This window comes from Polyodon spathula, chromosome 12 (genome assembly GCF_017654505.1).
Source record: "Polyodon spathula isolate WHYD16114869_AA chromosome 12, ASM1765450v1, whole genome shotgun sequence".
NCBI lineage: Eukaryota > Metazoa > Chordata > Actinopteri > Acipenseriformes > Polyodontidae > Polyodon > Polyodon spathula.
The window spans coordinates 25,416,540-25,434,363 of NC_054545.1; the positions used below are offsets into that span (position 1 = coordinate 25,416,540).

General features: G+C 37.9%; 1 protein-coding gene across 1 annotated transcript in view; it reads left to right on the forward strand.

The window, feature by feature from the left end:
* LOC121324850 (cytoplasmic FMR1-interacting protein 2-like) overlaps positions 1-17,824 on the forward strand; it is a 63,366-nt gene that overhangs the window by 17,464 nt on the left and 28,078 nt on the right. Inside the window, exons 5-18 of the mRNA XM_041267062.1 lie at positions 1,423-1,524; positions 2,203-2,384; positions 3,148-3,244; positions 3,782-3,910; positions 5,424-5,528; positions 8,994-9,085; positions 9,898-10,015; positions 11,882-12,001; positions 13,070-13,195; positions 13,361-13,527; positions 14,155-14,302; positions 15,349-15,502; positions 16,365-16,521; positions 17,328-17,424. Of these exons, the coding sequence (XP_041122996.1) occupies positions 1,423-1,524; positions 2,203-2,384; positions 3,148-3,244; positions 3,782-3,910; positions 5,424-5,528; positions 8,994-9,085; positions 9,898-10,015; positions 11,882-12,001; positions 13,070-13,195; positions 13,361-13,527; positions 14,155-14,302; positions 15,349-15,502; positions 16,365-16,521; positions 17,328-17,424 (1,794 nt within the window). The remainder of the gene's footprint in view (positions 1-1,422; positions 1,525-2,202; positions 2,385-3,147; positions 3,245-3,781; positions 3,911-5,423; positions 5,529-8,993; positions 9,086-9,897; positions 10,016-11,881; positions 12,002-13,069; positions 13,196-13,360; positions 13,528-14,154; positions 14,303-15,348; positions 15,503-16,364; positions 16,522-17,327; positions 17,425-17,824) is intronic.

Sequence of the window (17,824 nt, forward strand, 5' to 3'; positions counted from 1 at the left end):
AACACGGTAAGGTCGTGGCTCCCATTACCCCCTAATGCATTTTGACTCGTAAACATTGGGTGAAAATTCCAGATATTCAGTATGAAGCATGGCAGAGAGCAAAAAACAAAAATCTTTTTTTCTGTTAAAATGAAACTCAGTGCAGTGGACAGAGTAAGAAAAGGTGAAACTCAAGCAGCAGTTTCAAAAGATATAAATATTGCAGAATCAACATTACATGGATGGCTAAAAGAGGTAAGAAGTTTTCTTGACAAGATTGACTCCAAAGAGAAGAAAAAAAAATGTGCTGCACTAAAGAGTGAGACAAACTGCTGTATGTGCTGCTGTAAGAGTGGCCCAGGCTAGCAGGGGCCAGGAATAAGCATCCCAATAAACCGTGGATTCGAGTACCTGCAAATTGTGTGCGTCTCCTGCCTTCATTTTCCACCATACGCTACAATATTAATTTGGCTTGTGGACATTGTAAATCATTTCAGGAACAAAAAATTCCAATATTCGTTATAAGGCAAAACACAAATAATGTGGTCTCCTAATTATGGACCACTGACAACTGCATTATAAAGGGTAGCACAGTATAACTCATAGCAAATGCCATCTTGCTCAGTTAGTGAAGCCTGAAAAGTCTTTACAGGTGTTATAAACAGCTGTATTAATCTTTCTAAATCCATATTGATTATAAATGATTTGTTTAGCTCGGGCAGCCTCATGTATTCACAACAGTGTCAATATTCAGGGTAGGGCTTTATCTTACAGTAAAAGAAAGTACCAGGTATGCGCTTTGGTAGTTTATGACTACTAAACATTGTGCCAGTCCATGATGATTATTGGGTATTTTTTTTTATTTTATTGGTTGAACTGGGGGTATGGTCCTTCTAAACAGGGAGCACTATTTTAGTAATGTAGATTTTAAATTCACAGTTGGCATGTCGTTGCATTGCCCATCCTTCAGTGGTATTTCTATGTGAAATTGATGCAGTCCATGCATGTTTAAACTGTAAAGTTGACACCTAAAGCAAACGTTTAAGAATTATGCAACACTAAACATATCTGAGTATTTATATACTTTAGACTGCTAACGCTGTATATTCAATTACACATTTACTTGTTGTACAGTACAGTTTAGTAGATGATCTTGCACAGTTGTACAGTGTTCATAACTATAGCCCTTCCTTTAAATAGTGTTAAATATGAATGGAACTGCAAAATTTATTATGCAAGTCTCCTAACCTAAAAGGAAATCCAGGTAAAATTATAATCAGGCTTAGAACACAAAAATATTACCATCAGAAGTCAAAAAAAAAAGACAACCAGCTCTCTGCATAGCAAAGCATTAGCTAAACCGTTTTTATACTGTAGTCTTTACACTTCAACTCAGTATCCAGACCAATCTGACACCTGTGTGCTTTGTTACCGATTCACCAGGTGAAGTGCAACGAACAGCCCAACCGTGTGGAGATCTATGAGAAGACAGTGGAAGTGCTGGAACCGGAGGTTAATAAACTGATGAAGTTCATGTACTTCCAGGTAATACCTTTTCATCCAACTGCTCCAGCACTGCAGTAGTGTGTAGTCCCAAACCTTTTAATAGACAGAGTTTACAAAATCATTCCGGTCAATCTTACCTACTCTATGTATTGTCATCACACCACATTTTCTGATATGAAAGACACACATTATAGTAAAGTGTTTTTTTTTTTTTTTTTTTATGGTATTGTTTGCAAATATTTCAATGCTGCACTTGTGAATTTACCGGATTCTATTTCAAGGAATTGCATAAAGGACTGCAGTTGACATTGAAAACACGTCAGTCACAGGAAAAGCAGCAAATACCTTAGCAGCTCACAGTAGTCCTACTGTTACTATACTATTACTTGGTCAGGAGGCAGGAGTTTGCACATCCACACACCTGTTAAATAATTCCCTATAGCTGCATTAACAATAGTACGTCTGCAGACTTAGGTGTGACATTCATGCTGTGATGAGTGCAGTCAGAATAGAGCAGATTTAGCAGAGGTGTAATTGTTCAAATTGCTATCCAGCACTGTTCGTGTAACTTTATAATCTTAATGACATAATGCACTTTACAGGACTATTTTTCAATATACTGTTTTAATCTATGAGATTGTATGAAATAGTTTGTCAGAAATGCTACATTTCTTCAAAGCCAATACTATTGCTTTGGTTTTGTTTGCTTTTTTACAGCGCAAAGCCATTGAGCGGTTCTGCAACGAGGTGAAGCGTCTGTGCCATGCGGAGAGGAGGAAGGATTTTGTGTCAGAGGCCTACCTCCTGACCCTGGGGAAGTTTATTAACATGTTTGCAGTGCTCGATGAACTGAAGAACATGAAGTGCAGCGTGAAGAACGACCACTCTGCTTATAAGAGGTGGGCATGGGTGCTGTTGTACTCTCACTGACAGACTTACTGTAGCAGTGGTTTACGTAGTTTATACACAGCTAATTTATTTAGTAATTTAGACAGGTGTCTGGTTTAGATGTGATTCTCAGATGTCAAACAGTCACAAAGATTGTAGTTATCTACCTTAGTATATATAGAGACATCAGTCCACTGGTCAAATCCTGGAAACGTTTAGGAAGAGAAGGGTCAATTCACAAATTTTTAACTCATGGGTTATTTAAACATTAAAGCTTTAACTCGTGGGTTATTTAAACATTTTAAATAAATGAAATACAGTTTTTCATGCTTTGTCAATAGGGCCCATTGAGATGTATGGAAGGACAGTCTTCACCATGTTATGATGTATCCTGACCAGAACCTACAATGGCTTAAATCTATAAAAAAATAGAACCATTGATTGCTGTTTTTTTTTTTTTAATCATTTAAAAGCTTTGTGCTTCGAGTGGTTTGACATTATCCGTGAGTTCTTTGACACAAACTGCTAAATGTTTGCAATTTTAGAACTCTTGGTGGTGCCAAGTTAAATGTGTAAATGCTTCTATTTAGTTTACTAGTGCTAAACATTTCATCAAACATTGAAGCTGAAGTCATTTACAGTATTTACTTATTCAGTATTAGGAAGCACTGTTTAGGCAAATGACACAACATGTGAATGTTTAGTTATTGTACGCGTTTACAAATACTTGAATGATCGCTTTTAAAACATCTTTTTTTATGTTGCCATTTGTAGAGCGGCCCAATTTTTAAGAAAGATGGCTGACCCTCAGTCCATTCAGGAATCTCAAAATCTCTCCATGTTTCTGGCTAACCATAACAGAATAACACAGGTAACCCACCTTTCTCAACTACACTGATAGAGCTACTCCATTGTTCAAGTCATTATTCTTTCACCTGTTCTAGTTGCCTGTCATGTACATATGTCACACAGGCTAGATCAGCCTGTCTTTATAGCAATACAGGTCATCTCAGTTTAGTGATCTGCCACTTGGGATCAAGTTCACACTGCTATGCACAGGTGCTAGCACATACTGATAAAACAGGACTCTGTCTGATCTAGGATGTCTAACATGTGAATATGACAGGCAACTAGAACTGAAGGGCAGCTCCTGAAGAAAAGTATTTGAGTGATTGCAATATGAACCACCCAGAGTGACTGCAAATAAACAGGTAAACAGTATCTTTGCTGTACATCTTGTGGCTACTGTAGATGATAGTGCATGTTTAATGTTTCATATTGGAGCTTATGAAAAGTAGCCAGATGTTAGATTTTGCTTTGTGTTGTATAAATAGCCATGCTGTGGCCGGTGTGCCTGGTTTCACCGTCATGTTGACAGTAGTTTCACACTATTCTTGGTCTTTCACAGTGTCTTCACCAGCAGCTTGAGGTGATTCCAGGCTATGAAGAGCTGCTAGCTGACATTGTGAATATCTGTGTGGATTACTATGAAAACAAGATGTACCTGACGCCCAGCGAGAAACACATGCTTCTGAAAGTGAGACTCAAAGAACAGGGGGAAAACGATAAGACAGGACCTTTTCTAATATACAGTATATTGTAATGAGATGGTTATTTCACGTTGTTTATTCAATGTAGAAGTCCTAATTATTTCAATCTTTAACTGATACACAGCTTGAGCCAATTAATAGCTCTGTCTGTGTTCTATTTCAGTCATTTATAGGAAGTAGTCAAGTGGGATGTTTATTTATAAAAAATAAATTCCCCTTTTGATTGTGTTAGACACATTTACTGAAATTGATTTACCAGACAATACTGCTAGGAATAATGTACAGTTGTATGTTATTTTACTTTTCAGATAAGGTATACATTATCCTGCTATTATATTATTTGACTAACTTATCAAATAACAATCAATTTGATTTAGCTTTAATTGTTTTAATGCCAGCTTAGGTATTCTAATATATTGAATAAACAAATGGGGGATGAATACTTTTGAGACACTGTACACCTGTACGCCTCATAAAGGCTGCTGCTTTTCAAACAGACATTACCTGCTGTGTGCAAAGTAAATTAACGGCCAAATTATAATTTTTCACATACATAGTGTTGGTACAGGTGTAGGACACAGTGGATCGGAAACACTTTCTCAAAGTATGAAAATAAATGAAGAATCTGAATTGAAAACAAACACCAGAACAGCAATAAAAATGTGTTTTTGTAGGTTTCCCTCTAATATGAACTAGTAAGGACCAGGATAGCAGGCTGGCAGTTAGAGGTCAGAAAGCAAGTCTGTTGCTTTGTTAATCTTAGATACAGGATTGAGAGTGTTATTCACACCCATTGTGTAGTAAATAAAAAGTAAGAACTGTACTAGACTTGAAATCAATTCGGAAGGTAAGAGTATGGAACAAAACATGAGGTGGCAGTGTTCTTTTAAAATACGACATCAAAGGACGGGTCTGTGCCTTGATGAACCAATTAGAAATGGAGAAGAACTGTAGAGTGTAGTTTGATGGTTTTATTTCATTTTAGGAGAGGTTTTGTTTATTTTCTTAAATTTTTGCTGTGGTAAACCATTCTAAAAGCCAAGCAAAGTGCTCTAAAGATGCAGATGTAAGGTAATCCATAGTACGAACATGATTATCTATGGTAAATATATAGCATTGTAAGCTGTAGCTTAAAGTTGCTGTACCTTACAAAATAATTCCATATTGCAATTTTGAAAGTTCATTTTGTTATAGCAGACATGAACTTACAATTAAAGATGTTCTCTGGGACTACATTAGGTTAAAGAAAGTTTTGTTTCCTAGCCTTTCAGATAGTGTTGCACTTAGTCATTTCACCAGGAGAGTGGAATTGGCCCTTTAACATTTTCTTTCCTATCATTAACCAGCCCCATGCAGAGTCATTTTAAAATGAAAATACATGTGTCATAACACGTCTCTCAGTTATGTACAGCATGTATGTCTATCCCCTGACTGCACTGTCTCATGTAAGTTCTGTTAACGATTAAAGGAATTGCAGTGTAACATGGTTGTTTGATTTAGGTCATGGGGTTTGGACTATACCTGATGGATGGCAACGTGAGCAATATTTACAAACTGGATGCCAAAAAGAGGATCAATCTTGGTAAAATTGACAAGTTTTTCAAGGTACGGTTTTGGTTTGATAGGCGTTCTGAAGTGTTTGATAACATTATGAAGTTATGTTTATGATAAGCGACAGAGTAAAAAGGAACTGCTGCTCCCTGGTACATCCTGTGCTGTATTGGATGGAAACTGACTTACAGAACATGACTTAATTCCCGAGAGCAGTAGCAACTGCATTGTGCAGCAGACTCTCTAATCAAGACTCTGGATAAAGAAATGCATGATGATTGAGGGGGTAGAATAACTACTCGTTTAGCAGAATAAATACTAATAAATCATGCATTTCATAGTGTCTGGTTGTAACAAACCCAATCCTTAAGCAACATCCAATAACTAGTATTTTTTGACGGAAATACAAAAACTACCCTGAACAATACAAGTCTCCAAAGCAGTAGGATTGCGCAACAGAACCAAGAAAAATTGCGGGGTAAGTCAGGATTGTTTACAACAAATGGAACATAGGAAGACAATTATACCAGAAGACAACAGCATAGTTCAAATAGCAGCTGTTATTGAATATGTGTGGAATATTATACTTGACACAGATGTCAAACATTTGGAATACATGAGTTTTTAACAAACAGCATTTGAACCATTCAAAATGTTTACCACAGTCCATCAGGCAGTCCTTAAAAAAAAAAAAATGTCAATGAAACAACCACCAATACTTTAAAAGTCCCAAAATATTATTCAATCCGTATTGTGAATGTAGTTGAAATAGAAAAGTTGAAACACAAAACAAAAAAATAAACTTCTGTGCTGGGTTCTCGTTAATCCAGAATAAATAAATAAATAAAAAGGATAATACTCCAAAACAGTCAAAACAGGCCAGATAATCCAGCAGAAAAGAAAATAAGATTCCTCCCCATTAGGGGATCTCACCCAGTTCTTCCTTGGTCCTGTAGAGCTTGGATTTTCCAACCAGGTAAGAAGACAAAAAGTGATGATGATAACTGGATTAGTCACTGTTGTTGCTCTTAGGATCCATATAAACAATTTGAATGCTGTGGATAGTTTCAGTTTGGCAGGAGATTAGATAACTGGTTAATTTAGACTGGAAAAATGGCAGATTAGAGAAAATACTGTTTCTAACAACCAAAAGATTATTGCTTCCTGATTTCTCCTTTACAGACCAGCAAACTCCCTCTTCAAACACTGCATCCACCAAAAAACCACACCCGAAAAAGAATCACCCCAGCAAAAAAAAAAAAAAAAAAAAAAAAAAACCCAAACTTTCCACCAGGCAGTAATAGTCCTATTTAAAGAGCCACCAATTAAGATACTTAGACTTAATGATACATCAAGCCCAATAAGACCTTTGCGAAGGCAATTAAAGAAAACACCTGAATCTAAATAGAATGTCCATGAGGCAATTAAAGAAAAGATCCTCAGTTAAAACAGAGAAAGTCCAGTGCAGAGATAAACCCCTACCAAAAGTTAACAGTAAATTGAAATAGCTTCACCTAATTTTACCTTATGGAATCTGAAAGGCCTACTTTAAAAATGAGAACAAAATTACTTATTTAGCAATTGAACAGAGAAATAAATGAACCTGGCCAGGTATTCTGATACTCAACAGCAGCAGGCAGCAGATTACTTATGCTGCATTCATGGAGCTAGTGCTACATGGTGCTCAAATTGTAAACATGCTGTTTTCTAACACTTTTGTAAAACTGCATAGATATTAAAAACAAAAAAAAAACAGCTTATTATTGTTGTAAAATGGAATGTGAACCTGCACTTCCGTTCACCTGAAACCACACGCTTCCCAATGACTTCCTGTTTTACTTAAAACAGCTGAATACAACTAAATACCAGCATGGCTAGTTTGCTGCTAGTATAAACTTTGAACACACAAACAGACATTACTATGTTGACTGCTTTTACATGAAACATTAAAAGTTATTACTAGTGTGATGCAATCATGAAACACAATGAATGCACGGTTGTCAGTAAATTTGCAATTACCTTTAGCCTGGTGTAAACAAAATGAAAGCTCAGTGATATGTGGTTTGCAGTTGTAATCGACTAGTCAGTGCTACCCCTGGCTGCTGGCATGTTGAAACTTCAGAATCCTAATTCTATGATAATTGTGTAAACATTTACAACTGTCTTGCTGTTTTCCCCCCAAAGGTTTATTCCTGATTGTTTTGTAGTGATATAATTTAGGAGGGTATTTAACAAAAAACAAAGACTACCGTAGGCATTTTTATAAGGTGCAGATTTCAGTCAGAACTGTGAACAAAAAACAAATCTGAACAGGGTCCCGTTCCTCAAATTGAAGTAGGTGTTACTGTAGAAGACAAGCAAAGAACGAAGACATCTTAAACTAAAGAAAAGGGGGGCCAGTGTCAATGCTGCTTTTGTTAATAATAAGAGGAAGTAAAATGCACTGTAAAGCCTTTGTTGCCACACCTTTTAAATAACTTTGCTTGTTGCTATACTTATTTTCCTGTCACACAAAGCTTTATATAGTGTACTTTGGGGTCCAAGGCATCCTTCAGGACAATTCTGGTTACATTGCTAAATGTTTTTGGCACACATGCGACATAATTTAATTTCGGAGCCCATGGCTTTTTCATTCATAACGTGTGAAAAAGGCAGCAGGATTACTATTTGTAGCAGCAGCTTGCAGTCAATTATCAGTTCTAAAAAGTCCTGCCAAAGAGCTAGCACTTTGTATCACTTTCCCATTTTAACCAGACTGAAGAAGAATTGCCTGCTTTTGCTGTGTAGAATTGGATTTTGGTCTCCCATGTGTAATCAGCAGGCTGTAATGAGTAATGACAGGATGTAAATTTCCAAAATCCTGTACTTCTCTGTTTTGCAGTCGTCACTTATGAAAATGGAATTCTTGAATTAGTAAATGATTTAAAGCAGACAGTCCTACACCGATGAAAACATAAGACCAATTTGTATGCAGCATAGTCATACAGTGTGGTTGTCCGGGACAACGTATTGCTGTACGATTTAAAATACACCTTGGCAAAAATATCTGGACAACATCTCATTCCTTTAGATTTTGGTTGTTATTTACAATGAGTTTAGTTTTCAGATTAATTTCACAATAAACTCATTCAGAAAACAGACAGTGTTTGACTTGCATTCTTTTTTATATGTGATATTCAATCTTATTATCCGTAGTAGCAGCATATAATTCCTGAAAGTTGAGTAGAGGCAAATCCAGTTTTGCTAAGTTTAGCACGAATAATGCGATTTGATTTTTGTTATGACCACTCTAGCCAATTTGTTCTTGCAGTCATAAGTTTGGTGTTCAATTTGGTATTCCATTGAAATTCTGTATAAAGTCCTGAACACTGTTAAAAATCATATGGACTGCAAGTCGGTTAATTTTACCATAAAAAAACAACAACAAAAAAAAAAAAAACACCCAAGTTCATGAAACTGATTTGAATATAAATGTATAGATGCTATTAACATGCTTGTTGTTGCTGGGTTGTTTTACAGCAGTTACAGGTGGTCCCTCTGTTTGGTGACATGCAGATTGAGCTTGCCAGATACATTGAGACCAGCGCTCACTATGAGGAGAACAAATCCAAGTGAGTGCCTGTTTTGCAATGACCCAGAGTGACACGAAAGGTCAGCAATGATTTTATAATCACACTTTCTGCAATTACACCTGTTTCATATTTCTGCTAGCCTTAAATTACTTTTATTTTCACATAGTTTGTATTAAACTTGACTAATCCCAGCGCTTCAAGGAATTAGCTATGAATATAGGGTGAGATAACTGAATCTATTTAGCCCAGAACAAACAAGAATGGGGGGGAGCATGATTTAAGTCTTTAAAATCTTAAAAGAAGTTAGCATGAACCATTACTTTAAATGCAGTACAGAAACCAGGACCAGAGGACACATTTGGAAATTAAGTGGCTATAGACTGAAGACCGAGGAAAGAAGACTCTTCACACAGAGAGTGGTTATGGTATGGAATAGGTCACCTAGCCATGTTGTTGAGGCTAAATCACTTTGATCCTACATGTTCCAGCTGGAGAAAATATGGCAGCAATCAGCTATTAGGAACTTGTTTGTAAATGTATTTATGTTCTTGTATAATTTAAACAAAGCTATTTTTATACTTAATAAGGCAGGCCAGTGACACTCCAATCACAATGGTTCTGTATTCCACAAATATAGGAGGGGAATGATGGAATAAATCTAACTGCAGTAGCTTGGGATATTGGTAAAATAGTGGGAATGTTTTCATATTGTTGCTGTATGTTTTGTGTTGCTCTGTGTTCTGAGCAAAGAAGCTTTGATCAAGGGGATTGGTCGACACAAGTTTAGTACTGAAGCTCTTAGCTTGAGCTGGTTGTGCTCCAGTGACTGAAGAGCTTCTTTCCCACTCTAGGTGGACCTGCACACAGAGCAGTGTCAGCCCTCAGTACAACCTCTGTGAGCAGATGGTCCAGATTCGGGACGATCACATCCGCTTCATCTCTGAACTGGCCCGCTACAGCAACAGCGAGGTGAGTGCTCAGTTAAAATGCACTGAACTCAACGTCATTGGAAATACCTGCTTGAACAAGAACACCAAACAACTGGGACCAGTTCAGCTTTACAGGTGGACTGCATGATTGAACTGAGTGACAGCTGAGTCAGGTGGCTACACATCATTGGCTCAGCTATTGGAAGCTACAACTACTTTACGCGTGACCATGACAAATCCATTTACTGTGACTGTTGGGTAGGATTAGCTATTGAATATGTGAGCCATATTTTCAAATAGTTGCAAGGTAAATTTTATGGTAATACTACTACTACTTCCTGAAATGAAGTTGTTTCTTTCTAAATTGTGAGTGTTTTTCTTGCGACTTCTTTATAAACCATAAAGCCACACTTCAAAGTTCCAATACATTTAATGTCTCATCTGGTGCATGGCAGACAACCAACTAACAAAAATTCATTAAAAAAAAAAAAGACATTGTTAACGGCTGTAACTATGTATTGTGTGCTTTTTGTAAATAAGTCTCATCTTCAATTTGCAGTCCTCTTGCCCGCCCAAGGAGCTCACGGGAAAACACCCTCATACATAAGACACAGGGTCAACTGTACATAATAACTTTAAAATAGGGCCCTGAATCTTTGAAACTCAGCATTTGCTGGTTTGTGTTTTATCTATTATATGTATTTTACTGGCATGCATTGACTGTAATCACACATACAGGGACACAAAAGGTCTGACAGCATGCAGGAAAGCAAATAGATTTGTGGGTGAAGTCATGGTTATGTAAAAAGAAGAAACGGTTTCTCCAGCATACAGGATCTGTGCCGCTTGCTTGTCTGTAATGTGACCTTGAGTAACTACTGGTTAGGGTTGGAACAGTTGATTCTGTTGACATTATCAATAATGTTTTAGTCTTAATTTTGTATTGTACTGAAAAATTGGTATTGGTAATCGTATTATTGGCACATCTGTGGCAGTGATCGAAATGTGCTACTGAGATGTTTTGCTTTGCTATCCTGCTGTAGATAATAGATTTGTTCAGAGATGGTGCTGGTGTGTTTTGTGTGTGTGTGTGTGTGTGTGTGTGTGTGTGTGTGTGTGTGTGTGTGTGTGGGGGGGGGGGGGGGGGGGTGGTGGTTATTAAGTGCTGATAAGAATTAATAACTACTTTTATCTCTCTCATACTATAATAAAGATGTTTTTTTTTTTTTTTTCGTGATTATTGTGGTAATTTTTACATGATAATCTCTAATTGAAGATGCAATTAATAAGGTTTTTTTCACACTATTGATTTCGTTCTGCATCAGACTGCATAATTACATCGTAGCGGCAGAGTTGTGAAAAAAATAAAAATTGATCCTTTTGACAGAAGCCAGACAAGTCAATGTATGAAATGATTGTGTAACTTGTGTGGTGCATTCAAGTTAGACTGTAGATGTTTCCATTGCAGTACCTTATTTATATACAATGATTCATACAGTAATGACCACTGAGGTGTAATGTGTCGAGTTCTGTTTGCCAACATCAGCATTGACAAAACGATGGAAAATACGCCAGTGGAGCTGCTGCTTGTTCAGAAATCAGGTTTAAAGCTGGTGTGAAAACAACTATGAGATTAATACAAGGGCTTTGCGTGCATTTCTTATTGTACCCTATTCACACTGCATAATTAATGTGTGTTCATCAGGTATTGAAAGCACAAACAAAGTTAATGGCAACCACGTGTTCTTAATGAATGTGGATTGTGCATTATTTAAGTAATGTTGGTAAGGCATTACATTTTTTATAATTTCTAGTATGTTTTCTTTTCTTAAAAATATGAACCCTGCAATAAACAGGCTTGATATGGGACCTTGTGTGAATACTGTGTGTGTGTGTCTGTCTTCAGGTTGTGACTGGGTCAGGACTGGACAGTCAGAAATCGGATGAAGAATACAGAGAACTCTTTGACCTGGCCCTTAGGGGGCTGCAGCTGCTTTCCAAATGGAGTACCCATGTCATGGAGGTGGTAAGTAGCAAGGCCTGGAACACGACTGTGCTTTTAGATAGGAAACTTTCATTTGTAAAGCTCCTTTCATCTGCGACAGGGAGGGGGGTTTTGAGCAGCCCTGAAGTGCAGCCAGCACTGGGGTGGGAGAGTGCATGTTGAGCACCATGCAATAGCTTATTTTCTGTGTTTGTTGGTTGTTGTTTTTAATCTGGGAAGTGGATGAGGTGAAAATACATCCACTTAAGTCTGAGACCACCAGAAGTAATTTCACATGGGCTGCCCAGGTTGAAATGTATTGTCCATGTGGAAAATGAGTGTTAGAAAAGACTGGTGCTGGGTGCTGGAGCTGTCATATCTTTCTACTATTACTTCAGGAATTCACTTTGAAATGTTGCAGTTATTTGATCGTGTGCCATTACGGTAATGTGAGCAAATAATCATATTGAATTTCAATAAAGTAATCCCAATAATAAACCCTTCTAATAAGGAAATTTCAAAACCACTCCCTATTTTGACCACTTTCACTGAAATAAAGGAACTTAATGTTGAACTGTACATTTGCATTTCCGATCTGTACTTTCTATCAAATACCCACAAATAATAGTACAATATTAATAAATATATAAAACTATTACTATAGTAATATTAGCAAGTCCGTATTTGTAAAGATAAACAATACCCAGAACGTCTCATGTAAGTATGCGTTAACGATATCTCATCTCTCAAACCTGTTTGAACCAGAGTTACATAAAGTATTAACACTCAAATGTTGTATAAAATAATATATGTTGTACAGATATCCTTTTTTATATATAACACCAGAAACTGACGATTAGAATTACATTGGTGTGGCAAACAGTAGCAAAGCATTTGATCATGTATATCTTTCACCAATCCTTTCTTAACATTTCATATGATCAATTATTGTCATTCATTTGTAGTTACATGGCACACATGCCTGTCAGATGTATTCGTTTGTAATGCCAATGCAGACTTGTGTTGAACCAGGCAACAGCAATCATTCTCACATCAGACTGCAGCGTCTCCATGGTGCTCGTGCGTTTCTCACCCCTCTTTGTCTTTCAGTACTCATGGAAATTAGTGCACCCCACTGATAAATTCTGTAACAAAGACTGCCCTGGCACAGCAGAGGAGTACGAGAGAGCCACCCGATACAACTACACCAGCGAGGAGAAGTTTGCTCTTGTGGAGGTAAGAAAAGTGTATCGACTGGACAGTGCATGAAGTCAAAACAATTGGGGTCTATTCAAAAGATTATTTGAACGTTAGTCAAAAGTTACAAATAATTATCTTTGAACAAAAATACAGTTTAAAAAGCAAGAGTAAAAGCCTCTTTCCTGTGTGTGTCGTGTCCAGGTGATTGCCATGATAAAGGGGCTGCAGGTCCTCATGGGGAGGATGGAGAGTGTTTTCAACCAGGCCATTCGGAACACCATCTACTCTGCGCTTCAGGACTTCGCACAGGTGGCCCTGAGGGAGCCCCTGAGACAGGCTGTGAGAAAAAAGAAAAACGTCCTCATAAGGTACGTGTAGTGTTTCTTCCTCTTGATGGTGTTGCAGGATTACAGGTCAGCATTTCCATTCTGTTGTACCTGATATATGTCAGGATTGGACATGATTCTGAGAGCCTACTGAGGCCGCAGGGTGTTTTAAACTTCTTTCAAAAGTCAACAGGAGGCCTGAAACAGAAAGTGATATGCAAAGTTAGTTAAGATAACTCTGATATTTCATACCCGTACTATGTTGCTCTTCAAAGTGACTTTTCCATATTTGTGATACTTAAGTTATTGTAACCTATATTTCAGTTTGTACCACTGCTATGAGATTCTGCTGGCATTCTAGTCAAACAGATTTTTACAGATTTACAAAGGGCTGTAAAGAAAGAAAAAAAAACTGCAGAGTTACCCTTAGTCAGCTTATATATTTTGTTATCTGATTAAATACACTGACAAGTGGCAGAAAGTGACTTACGAGACGAATATCTAAAAAAAAAGAAGGGAGGGTAGCCTCTGGTTGTTTTGCGAGCCGTTTTGAACACCTGCAGTACAGTATAGAGGACTCCGTGGTCAGTGTACCTCTAGAGACCTACTTTTTCACAGGTAATGTGTCATTTGGAATGTATATGTTAGTAACTTGTTGTTTTGTTGCAGTGTTCTACAGGCAATTAGAAAGACAATCTGTGACTGGGAGGGTGCCAGGGAGCCCCCTAATGATCCCTGTTTGAGAGGAGAGAAGGACCCCAAAGGAGGCTTTGACATTAAAGTACCCCGGCGTGCTGTTGGGCCTTCGAGCACACAGGTAGGTTTGACATGGACGGTAGGACCATCCTGTGACCAGTACTGGAGACATTCCTCACAACATATTCTACTAGTCATAATACCTGACCCAACCTTGCTTGTGACAAGAGGTATCACCAGGCTCCAAGGCTGCAGACAATTTTGTTAAGATGGATTTTTGCTTTTAGTGCAATGACATATTTTGCATTTGTGGACACCTGTGATTTATATTCTTTACGGGGATGTCAGTTTTAATTCATACCTTGTGTTGACCACCTTCATTGACCAGTCATATATTCTAGGCACATATCCAAGTGTTTGTACATATAACAGTCTATAAAACAATGCAATTATTTGCCTTGAAATATGGTAACTGGTCCCCATTTTCAAAGGTAATTTGGTTCTGTGTTTGCACTTAAATTTGAGATAAAATTGTTTATTTAATTTATTTTAAGTGGAATGCTAAAAAATCGAACTGTTCCATCCTGGTATCTAATCACTTCCTGTGTGGCATGTCACATGGTCTGTGGCAGCAAAATCATTGGAGGAAACTAAACTACACCACTGGATGTTCTCTGGTACCAGAAAGTAGCAGTAACATTTAATAGAACATAAGAAAGTCCTTTAAGTTTGTCTAGTTGCTGTTCTTTGGACCGGAATTGGACACAGTATTCAAAGTGCGGTCTCACCAGTGCATTATTCAACCTCATCATAACCTCCCAATGCTAATTCAATAGCTGCCTATCTGAAGATCTTCAAAAGAAAAAGCCAGATCAGGCCTGATTCAAACGAAACCTCTAAAGACTGTTTTGAAGAGTGCTTTTAAGGACTGATTTTTATAGTGTTTATGCATTCTCTTGATTAAATCGTACAAACAAAAAACCCCGCTCTAAAAGAACTGAAAAGGGTTTCATGAATTGCAAACATAATTCGAATAATCAAAATGAGCTTTAAAAAACACCTTAAAACAGTCCCTTGTAACCGTTGTTCGGATTGGAAAAGCCCCTTTAAGTGGTACCTGAGGGGCTGAGCTGCGTTACTGATTAAAAGCACTCTGATTCCTTCCAGCTGTACATGGTGAGGACCATGCTGGAATCTCTCATTGCGGATAAGAGTGGCTCCAAGAAGACCCTGAGAAGCAGCCTGGATGGGCCCATAGTCCAGGCTATTGAAGAGTTCCACAAACACTCCTTTTTCTTCACCCATCTGCTCAATTTCAGCGGTAAGTGATCTAGTCATGAGGAACTGCAGTCAGGCCAGCTCATAGCAATACTGAAATGTAGGTCTTTCTCTACTTGTCTAAAAGTTATTGTGGTTAGAGATGAGTCTCCTCAAAAACTCTGAAAATACCCATCCACTGACTACCATGCTAGGCAAATCCTCTTTTCAAAAAACAAATATTTATAGCATATTTACTGCATATTGTGCTCAACTGACTGTACTTTATAATTTGTGAGAAATGTAAAATGTGGAAATATACACACGGAAAGTATAAAATACTACTCAAATACTTATTTTATTACAGTTTAATTAGACAATTAACACATGGTTTTATGTATGAAATACAGACATAGAGCCATTGGTATTAAACCCACAATGCAATGTCTGTGTGTTTGTGACTGGGGATCCCGTCTGTGATGCAATGCCTGTGTGTTTGTGACTGGGGATCCCCTCTGTGATGCAATGCCTGTGTGTTTGTGACTGGGGATCTCGTCTGTGATGCAATACCTGTGTGTTTGTGACTGGGAATCCCGTCTGTGATGCAATGCCTGTGTGTTTGTGACTGGGGATCCCCTCTGTGATGCAATGCCTGTGTGTTTGTGACTGGGGATCTCGTCTGTGATGCAATGCCTGTGTGTTTGTGACTGGGGATCCCGTCTGTGATGCAATGCCTGTGTGTTTGTGACTGGGGATCCCGTCTGTGATGCATTGCCTGTGTGTTTGTGACAGGGGATCCCGTCTGTGATGCAATGCCTGTGTGTTTGTGACTGGGGATTCAATTGCCTGTGTGTTTGTGACTGGGGATCCCGTCTGTGATGCAATGCATGTGTGTTTGTGACTGGGGATCTCCTCTGTGTGTGCAGAAGCCCTGCAGCAGTGCTGTGACCTCTCCCAGCTCTGGTTCCGAGAGTTCTTCTTGGAGCTGACGATGGGGCGTAGAATCCAGTTCCCAATCGAGATGTCCATGCCTTGGATTCTGACAGACCACATTCTTGAGACCAAAGAGCCTTCAATGATGGAGTAAGTCATTCACAACTAATGCAGAGCACTCAATCAGATATGACAGCACTGATTTCTGATTTTGGTTTCCTGTCCTATTGAATCAGCTCGCCACACTATGTGGGTTCAAACTAGAGCTCCTGAAACAGGGTTCTGGTGGTGTTTGCAATTGTGATGTGATTTGTTTGCTTGGCAAATACCAGAGACTGAGAGGTGAGTAACGCTTTTTCTATGTCAAAGAAAGCAGAAGAAAAATGAACACAACAAGACAGGTTGCCAAGGGGCTGTTCAGATAACAGCTGATCCTGTTCTAACATGCAAGAACATGTGTTAATGATGAATCAGCATGAATCAAGGTATGCCGTTAGATATACCCAGTCAACGGTTGTTAGGTTTAAAGTATAGTTCTACAGCTAGCGTTGTACTTCACAGAGCAGAGCTGTAGACAGGCATCAAATGAGTATTTGCAATGAAGGGTATCTTGTCATCTGTCAATTGACCTAAATTATTTATACTGTTGCTTTATGTATAGGATTGTCCTATACCAATAAAACTTCAGGCAAAGGACAAATGAGTTTTTCAACGATATTGGCATTCTTGTTGTTTTAGGTTATAAGCAAATGCCAACATTTTTAATTAATGTAATAGCTTAGTGTGAAAGCATGACCCCACTGTGAATGCCATATTATGTCACAGCTTGACACACTGTTAAAAAAGCTGTTAATTAATTAATACATGGGCTTTCCAGGGCAAGAGGAAGTTACAGAGTTTTTAAAGTGGCATTATAAATGACAAACTAATTGTCTATTTTTTCTGTCCATTTCTAGGTATGTTCTGTATCCCTTGGATCTTTACAATGACAGTGGATACTACGCTTTGACAAAATTTAAAAAGCAGTTTCTTTATGACGAAATTGAAGCTGAGGTAAGTAATGACATGTTTTGTGTAGGAAATATTTTCAGTGTATAACCCCAAGTTCACTTATATTCAACACCACTATGTAGCCCTGGAAAATGTATGCTGCAGTCATTTTAGCGATGAGATGTATTGGTTAAACGTGTTGTCAGATGTGTACATTTATTTATATCACCATTTTGAATGCTTTGCCCTAAGAAGTGTTTTAGAGAATGTTGTCAAACCTTTTTTTTGCTACGCATGGCCTCATTTCAATTTCTTGTTTTTCAGGTGAATCTGTGTTTTTTTACCAGGTCAAACTTACAACATGTCAACCACTCTTTTATAAATCGAATGATATTCCGTTACCGACCGTCTCCATGTCATATCTAAGACATAAAAAACCCTATGAATACTTTACGTCTAGTAT